The sequence below is a fragment of the Spea bombifrons genome, chromosome 2 (genome assembly GCF_027358695.1).
Source record: "Spea bombifrons isolate aSpeBom1 chromosome 2, aSpeBom1.2.pri, whole genome shotgun sequence".
NCBI lineage: Eukaryota > Metazoa > Chordata > Amphibia > Anura > Pelobatidae > Spea > Spea bombifrons.
Window position 1 is genome coordinate 101,027,835 of NC_071088.1, and position 9,550 is coordinate 101,037,384.

Here is a 9,550-nt window from a genome sequence, read left to right on the forward strand (position 1 = left end):
AGCCCTGGCACTTTGCATCCAGCACTTTGCACCCAGCATTCAGCACTTTGCACCAGCACTTTGCACTTTGCACCCAGCCCTGGCACTTTGCACCCAGCACTTTGCACCCAGCCCTGGCACTTTGCACCCAGCACTGGCACTTTGCACCCAGCACTTTGCACTGTGCCCCTGCACCCAGTCTCTAACTCTGCCCTGCACCCAGCCCTGCCCCCACATTCTGCCCTGCCCCCACACTCACACTCTGCCCTGCACCCACTCTGCCCTGCACCCACACTCACACCCTGCCCTGCATCCCCACCCCCACTCTGCCCTGCACCCAGTCTCCCACTCTGCTCTGCACCCACACTCACACCCTGCATCCCCACCCCCACTCTGCCCTGCACCCAGTCTCCTGCCCTGCACCCCCCACCCCCACTCTGCCCTGCACCCCCACCCCCACTCTGCCCTGCACCCCCACCCCCACTCTGCCCTGCACCCACACTCACGAACCGCTCTGTGCGAATGGAGCCACTCGCACAGAGCGGTTCGCTCTGTGCGAATGGAGCCACTCGCACAGAGCGAACCGCTCTGTGCGAATGGAGCCACTCGCACAGAGCGGTTCGCTCTGTGCGAATGGAGCCACTCGCACAGAGCGAACCGCTCTGTGCGAATGGAGCCACTCGCACAGAGCGGTTCGCTCTGTGCGAATGGAGCCACTCGCACAGAGCGAACCGCTCTGTGCGAATGGAGCCACTCGCACAGAGCGAACCGCTCTGTGCGAATGGAGCCACTCGCACAGAGCGAACCGCTCTGTGCGAGTGGAGCCACTCGCACAGAGCGAACCGCTCTGTGCGAGTGGAGCCACTCGCACAGAGCGAACCGCTCTGTGCGAGTGGAGCCACTCGCACAGAGCGAACCGCTCTGTGCGAGTGGCTCCATTCGCACAGAGCGATTCGCTCTGTGCGAGTGGCTCTGTGCGATCCGTGCACATAGACATGAAGAATACTTACCTCCGGAACGCGTCACATCCGTCACGTAGCTAGAAGGCGGAGACTGCAGAGCGTGTAGCAGAAGCGGGGAACGCTCGCGGAGGTAAGTAAAAGGAGCCGAGTGCTCCAACAACGAATTGATCACTCGATTAATCGATAACGGAAATCGTTATCGATGATTTCCGTTATCGATTATTATCGATTTTATCGATTCGTTGTTTCAGCTCTATTTCTGTAATGCTTCTAGTGTAGCCGCTAAGTTATCTATTAATCCGGGCAACCGGTATACGGATGCGAGTCTACATGTATCTATTTAATATAATCTATATATTTTATATATGATATATATATATATATATATATATATATATATATATATATATATATATAATTAGTTTATATGATATATATATATATATATATATACAATATATATATATATATATATCATTTATATAATATACATTATATATATTATGATTTATATATAATATGCATATATTTAACATTTTCATTTTTTTAAATGAATTTCATGATCCCATGTTACATCAGCCACTTCTTGTTTAGTTTTTATGTTCTTTTTCTTGTATCCCACGTCTTTTTTTGGTTCTTTTACTGATACTAACACATTCAATACAAAACTCTTTCCTTTAGACTTTCCCACAATTTGCATTATAGAACTTTTATTTACACTTTAAAATGAAACTCAGTGAAACGTATCCTAGGAAATAAATGATACATCACATCTCAGTCTAAACAAATTTTGAAAAAAGAAACAAAGTGCCACTAAGTATGTGTCAGTCCAATACATATTGACATAAACAACAAAAAAAACATCAATGAAACTCTGTATTTCTGGGGGTTTCCAAAACATATCTTCATTAACATAGAAATGAAATGTTCTCGTGTTGGTGATACGGTCAGGTAGTCAATTTTCCATACTCAATGTCGCTGGCTCAAATGCTGTGGCATTAAGTAGGGTTAAATTGTATTATTGATCGCCATATTTAGATGTAACGTAAGGAAGTTTTACTTTACTGAGTACGGTAGCAGATAAATGAAACAGCCCCCCAGCAGAAGTGATAGAGGCTCATACAATCAGGGAATTTTAACATGCGTGGGATATACATAAAGCTATCCTGAATCTACGATCCGAGCGTCTACATCAGAAAAAAATGGCCAGACTAGACGGGTCAAACGGTTCTTATCGGCCGCCAAATTCTGTGTTGTAAACAAAGTGCAGTAACTCCATTAAACTTTTGTTTATTTTCTGTCCGGATGTATATCACACGTGCAAAAAAACACAAGAGTTACACAACACTCATGCTATAATAGATGCAACACATTGTGTTTGCTTGTGACACTGAGTGGAAATGCACTCTGGTGTAATGTCAACACTGAGTGATAGCCTTTCCTGGAGGAGCTCTCCCACCCCCATCACTCTGAGCAGCGAGCAGCAGCAGCAGTGATCTGGGGCCATTGCCCTGTGAGCTCCCCCCTGCGGCTCAGAGCTGGGAGTGTTAGTGAATGTAGCCCCGCAGAGCCAATGAGCTGGGACCGGATGCGATATATCCTCTGGGACAACAACTGCTCTGTTCCTCCTCAGTCCCACATGACGCCATTTACTGTTCGCATATCCCCGACCTCCGGAAAAGAGACAGGAGATCGCAGAGAAAGTGCACGAGCCACCTCCGGTCTCCGAGCCCCGCTGTCACGTTCTGAGAAGCCTGCGAGCAGCTGAAGGATGTACCTCTGCTAGATCCTAACACTTAGTGAGCAGGGGGGGAAACTGGCACTTGGAGTCGCGGATCAAACTTCCAGCAGAGGGATCGGGAAGTGTCCCCCCGCTACAAACCGGTTCCATTTAGCACTGGAAACTTGTTTTTTTTCCCTTTCTCTCTTTTTTTCCCTTATTTGGAGAATCTGCAACTTTGTGGCTATAACTTTAAAGCTCCCCTTCCACCCGGATTTTGGATTTACCAACCCTTAAAAAAAAAAATTACCAACAAAATAATAAAACCCAAGTCCCCGGGGGCGAGGAGTCGCTGAGCTGCCGCAGTTACGGTGAGTTGATGGGTGCGGAGGTCTTTGATTTAACCCCGAGTGTGCCGCTAGTAGCACTTTACTGGCCGAGGGGGAAAAAAACTTTGTTCATTGTTTTAATTTTCTTCAATCAAAAGGTTTTGTTTTATTTGTTTTGTTTTCGTGAAGTGATTATAGTGGAGGGGGAGAGTGGTCTGGGCTGTGGGGTAGAGTAATGTAGTATATTCCTCAGGGTCGGGTAATAATACAAGGCCTGCAGGGGTAATATGGGATCTAGGGGTCAACTTACCCTGCAGTGTTTGGAAGTTTTTTTACTTATTATTTTTTATTAATAATACTAATATTGTTTAACCTATAGAACCCCATTAGATCAGGAGCGTAAACTGCTTTGGAGGGACTTTTACAGTTTACAGTAGTTTCCCAATTATTAACCCTTTCATGCTTGAGTCATATAGGTAAGAGGGGTATGTTTTCAGCTCTTGGTGAGCCTAAGGGGTATATGCAGATTTAAATCCTATTGATCCATACATTATACATTAATCAGTGTATTTTTTAATGCATTCTTAAATCTGATCAATTGCATTATCAGGCATAACTTTTGTGGCATCTTATTGGCTGCATGTGAATTATTGTTAATGTGGTTTTAATACAAAAAAATCTCCTTAAATACAAAACAGGCCACTACTTGAGTTATGTCTTTGCAATAAAAAATAAATAAATCATGGGTGTTATTTCTTATACCCAGTGATGTTGTTTTTTTAATTATTTTTTACACATCGATTTTGTATTTAAATGTGTTTTTCTCATACTGTCCCACTTCTGGTTTATTTTTCTATAGACAGTGGCTTGTGTTTAGTGCACCTTCCATGGCCTCATTGAGATTCCCTTGTTGTCCCCTTTACACAATTATTGTTCTTTATTTGTTAAGCGCCGACACATTCCACAGTGCTGTACAATTAAAATATGGGGTGGTTATCGTGAATACATAACAAAGATCCCCTTGCAAATACAACAGGATGAGGACCTGTTTCTAGTTATCTTTACTACAACTTTCCACTCAGTGGTTTGTGATTACTTCTATTTTGAATGCTACAGAGGATATAGTTTGTGGTATTTAACAAGTTCGGAAATGTTGTGGCTTGTCTCATGAGCTATTTATATCGTTTCACCCTATCCTCTCACGCTATCCCCCTTAATCCACAGTCTGATCACACACTCTCTCTACTTGGAGCCTTTGAGTTTGGGTGGTGGGGTGATTCTTATTCACCTATCTCGCTGTACACAATGTTTGTATACAAGCGGCTTGTGGTTACACAACATTCGTGAAAGTTTAATTAATCTGTCAGGTGGAAAGAGTTTTTTTTTTGTGAACCACAGAAAGATTAGTCGGTGTATTCTGTACTTCAGTTCAAAGATAAAAAGGATCTTGCTTATGTCATATTGTTTTACATCGTATATTGTGTGTCTTAATTTCGTTATTAAATGTTCTCTGCCCAGTCATGAGTTTGGTGGTTCAGAAACTGGAATTGAAGAAGTAGCGTGAGAGTTTGTAGAGATCTCTTTAAGAACCACTGGTATCAACACAGTTGTAATTAAGTTGGGGCGATAACGATGCTTTGGGCTGTAATATCTCATTATACTAGTGGAAATTCTCTGCGGCTTTTGTAACCATGGGGGCCGCTGTTAACCATTAGTGTGCCCTGCCTGTGAAAAAAGGAATTCCAGGCTAAGCGTTATTGAGGAACTGTCCACGTCAGGTCAACGTCTTCAATTTGTTTGTGCTGGGGAATATGTTTTATAATAGTGAAGAATTACATGAAATAACTATTAATTGCATGATGTTGAAAACTTTGACCGGTCAGCTGCAGTTTCTAGAGCAGCAGTATTATGCTAGAACTGCCTGAACTGAACATAGTTTCAGAATGTGGCACGCCGGGTACAGATACTAGGTCCCATGTAGTTCTAAAAAAACCCAAAACAGATCAAAACCATGTACAATAAGCTATATAAGTGGATCTTCAATATCTGGTTGAGTTCAAGTTTTGTTATTCGTCAATGTTCGCATTATGTGTAGGGTAATATCATAAAGTACTCTATTATGCATACTTGTGAATTTTGAATCTAATTCAAAACCCAATGTATGTGTATGTATATAATATATATATAGTGTGTCAAGAGCAGACAGTAAATTGATATCAAACTGCAGTCAATGTGTCAACACGATACGCCACTTATTATTATCCAGAACTTTTTTTTTAATTTACTGAATAAAAACTTGTTTGCAGCTTATGAAGTGGGAAACAATGCCTTTTATATCCTTTCATCACTCCTTAAATAAAATCTCCCAATTTGTTACAGACATAAATAAGGAGCTGCAGTAGAACTTTAATCTGATTATGCAATCATAAATCAGCATTGATATTAAACTTTTGGTTTTTTTTAGCAAGCCAACGAATGAGTTCCAGCAGATGTTTAGTGTCATTGCAGAAACTAGGGCAGCTTCATATGTAGTATAAGTATAGCTCTATGCTGAAGTGCGTTGCTGCGTTTATGAGCCATGATCTTATATTTATAGAAGTGGAAGGCGTTTAGGTGTAATTTGTTACGGTGCAGTGTTCGAATTTTATTCCTTGCACACGTACCGCACGTTTATGGCCTCAATGATGTATTTCTCAAAGTTGAAATATTTTCAACATTTAGATTTCCGTAAAAAAATATTTGTTTAAATATTGACTTTTCAGCTACGTAGAGAGGAGTGTGACATCTTCGTTTTTTCGTTCATTTCCAGTTTTTGTTTTTCTTGTAGTTTGTCTCATTCACAGGCTGTGAAAGTAACTTGCATAGCAAATGGTTGGGGCGGGGGTTATTATAAAGTGTAATGGAAACTAATTTTATGTTTAAATAGTCTAAAATGTGTCTATAAACAAGATCTCGCGTAACAGGGTGACTTCATGGGTCCCGTTGCGTCAGAGGGAATATTTAGGCTAGTTTGACATTTTGTAGTGCTTATTTTTTTAGGGCTGCATAATGTTGACGTTTGGGCTAGAATTTTGTTTAAAATTAAAAGTGCTCTTCATCCTGAAAGGTTGTTGAGGTGATCACATCCTGTTTGCTAGTTCATGAATAATGTGCATTATTCAGACCATCCTCCTCAACAGTTCAGTTAGGTGAGCCTTTGACAAATCTATCAAAGCCATCAGTCTACACAAAATGAAGCGCTGTAAAATGCAGGTACTGTTTATTATGCTAATGGGAATGTGTTCTGGGCATTGTGATTCCTCTTTTATTGACCTGCGTGAAATGCACTAAGGGTATGGCTGCATTGTGTGTCTTCCTTTGCAGCTGGCTTCCTTTACCTGAATTGTTTGGGAAGTCCATTTCAATGAAGTTTTTAAACACTTGTTGGGGCACGTTCTCCAGGTAGTCTTGCTATCCGGTTTCTTTATGTAGGATCTTTGTTGGATAGATAATCAGAATAGGTGTTCAGTAGAGCTAAGTTCTTCTGTTTTGAATTCCGTTGGAAGTTTAGCTTGATGGTAAAGGACTGTACATTTGCTTTTGTATGAAGGCTGTAGATGTCTAATATAGAAGCCTAGTGAAGTTGCTGGTCACAATAAATCCAGAATGTAACTAAATTAAAATATGCAAAACATCAAAACATCAAGTTAGGTGGTATCTATTTCTTATTGATGAATGCGTCTTTTTGGCCAAATTTGTTTTTCTCTTGTTTGCTTGTATGTAAGCCATAGAAAGTACATAAATATAGCATTTAAAGGCAGTATAAAAATATTAGTTTTGTAATAAATCAAACTCAAGCTAAGTAATGATGTGGAATGCGATTATAAGACAATTTTGAATTTTAGCATCATGTTGTGCATCTATGTATGGTATTCATTCAATAGAAGTGTTTCACTTTTTTGTTACCAACATTTGTGTTTTGCTTTAATTACTCTCTTCAAAAATGGCAACTACTTTGATTAAAATATTTTGGAAATCCAATTGTTTAAATGTATAAATTGCTTTATATTGTCAATATATGTTGTATTGTACACAAAAATAATGGATATTTTGTCTCTTTTGTTCCAACAGAATTTCAGATGTGTTCTCAGTCTACTGGAGTGAAAACTCTTCAGAGTACTGATGGATACAAGAGTACAAAATGGCAATGCATCCCAACCTTTACTCCAGGCTCGGCGTGACAATGGGAGACCGATTGGTGATATTGGCACGAGGGAAATTGTTACGCAACAAGCTCATGTTTTGTCCTTGGAACAGATCCGAGCCATACGGAACACTAATGAGTATACAGAAGCGCCTACGGTGGCCCCAAGGCCTTGGATTAAACCTGCACCTCGTCCGGCTACCCTACACAAAAATGACAGAATACATGTAGTAACTGACCAGAGGCAGTTTAATAGGAGTCCTCATCCACCGATGCATTTTTCATCAAGGGAACCCTTGCCTCGGTCGATTAGTACTGTTAGTACTGGATCTCGGGGCAGTACAAGGACAAGCACAAGTAGCAGTTCGTCAGAACAAAGATTTTTAGGGCCATCCTATACTTCTGCAGGGTTGGTTGCTGACCGAATAATTCGAGTACAACCCAAACCTGAACTGAAAACAGAGGAGTTAAAGCCTTCTGGTAAAGAAGACTTGGGCTTGCATTCATACAGGTGTGAGGACTGTGGGAAATGTAAGTGTCAAGAATGCACTTATCCAAGGACTCTTCCCTCTTGTTGGATTTGTGACAAGAGGTGCCTTTGCTCAGCCCAGGAAGTGGTTGACTATGGAACTTGTATTTGCTGTGTGAAGTGCCTTTTCTATCACTGCTCAAATGATGATGAGGACAATTGTGCTGACAACCCCTGTTCTTGCAGTCAGTCTCATTGCTGTACTCGCTGGTCCGCAATTGGTGTCATGTCCATGTTCTTGCCTTGTCTATGGTGTTATCTTCCAGCCAAGGGTTGCCTTAAATTGTGTCAAAGTTGTTATGATCGGGCAAAGCGGCCAGGCTGTCGATGCAAAAGGTCAAACACAGTATGCTGTAAAGTTCCTCAAATTCAGCCCAGAAACTTTGAAAAACCAACATAGCACAGGAGGATGAATCTGATTTACGTAATGAAATGTTTAACACAGATATGCAATCATATAAAAGTTGTCACCTTGGCACAGTTAGTAGAAAGCTTTTGGGACATTTTCCTGTTTGCCGTGAAACACTTTTTATACTGTATGTGGTATCTTAACAGATAGGCTTGTTAGGGATCCAGTGGTGTTCTGTGACCCATAGGTTATATAAGCTAAAGCAACACAGACACTCCTAGGTAACTGTGTATTATTGTTTGTGAATAGTACTCATGACATTTGTAAATTAGCAAATGACCTTATTTTCTGCCAGAGATAATGTGCTATATTTTTGTACATAATATTTACAACTGTGAAAAAAAAATGGTGCCGTGTATATGGCACAGTCACAAAATCTACTAATGTACATTCAAAGGAATGTGAATCAATCAGTATGGTTAGATTGTACTTTGCCTTAGTGAATCTTAACTCTTTGAGTGCCGGGGGTGCACAATGAATGGGTGTCACAACCCTGTGGCACTTTGTGGGTTTTAATATTACCAGACTTCTACTCTTTATATTGTACAGTTACATTAAGAGCCAGCCTTTATTTTCTAATTTTTCAACATATTGTTTAGTGTAAAGTATATTTATTTGAAGTTTTATTATTTTATAAAAGAGAAATATTTATTTTAAGAAGCATCTTAAAAATGCTCCCCTTTTTTATGATGTCACTTTCTGCAAATAGGGGCGACTGATGCATATGTTCACTATAAAATAGAAAATATATTAACGTTTGAAATTAAACTTGGTATGTGGTCTTTCTTATTCTGCTAAGGCTAATGTATTTACATTGTAGTGATAAGAAGCAATGACAAGATGAAATCCCCAAACCTCTTGAATGTGTGAAGTGTGTATGTGTCCCTGTATGTGAATACATAACATCCCACGTGGAAAGTGAATAGGTTTCACTTTAAATTTAAAATTGTTCTTGATTTAAAGCAACTCAGGCATGTCTCATATTATTGTGTTGGCCTCATCCAGCTCCACATTAAAGGTGAAAACCCCTGACCCCTTGGGGTAATTTCTCGGACAACGAGCCCATATCTTAACCCCTATGATTACTTAGTACAGGTTCAAGGACTTTATAAGGCAATATCCATATTCATAACTAGTTTCATTACATTTAAGAATTTAAAACCATCAGGAACACTTAAACCATTGTTTGGAAAGAGCTACCAGTACAAATGGAAGGAGGAGAACCTAAAATAAAAACTTGAAAAACCAGGTAATGCTTTTCAACACATTAAGCTTGAAAAAAAAAAACAGCTATTTGAACACCAACATGTGTAGAGCCATATACTAAAACCATATGTCTACTTAACATAAGCCAAACATCTTAATGAAAACTGGCTATAACATAAGTGTTTTGTTTTGCAATCAGTGTAATTGTTTTGGAGATATTTGGTTTAAAGGTT

General features: G+C 40.1%; 1 protein-coding gene across 1 annotated transcript; it reads left to right on the forward strand.

Moving 5' to 3' along the window:
* Window positions 1-2,487: 2,487 nt before the first annotated feature.
* Window positions 2,488-8,879, forward strand: SPRY2 (sprouty RTK signaling antagonist 2). Its single transcript, XM_053455378.1, has 2 exons — window positions 2,488-3,032; window positions 7,101-8,879. Exon 2 carries the CDS (start codon window positions 7,152-7,154, stop codon window positions 8,100-8,102), a length of 951 nt encoding a protein of 316 aa, XP_053311353.1. The 5' UTR covers window positions 2,488-3,032; window positions 7,101-7,151; the 3' UTR covers window positions 8,103-8,879.
* Window positions 8,880-9,550: the final 671 nt, after the last annotated feature.

Excerpts from the sequence above, each read along its gene's own strand:
- SPRY2 (XM_053455378.1), top strand. The coding sequence starts at position 7,152 with ATGGATACAAGAGTACAAAATGGCAATGCATCCCAACCTTTACTCCAG.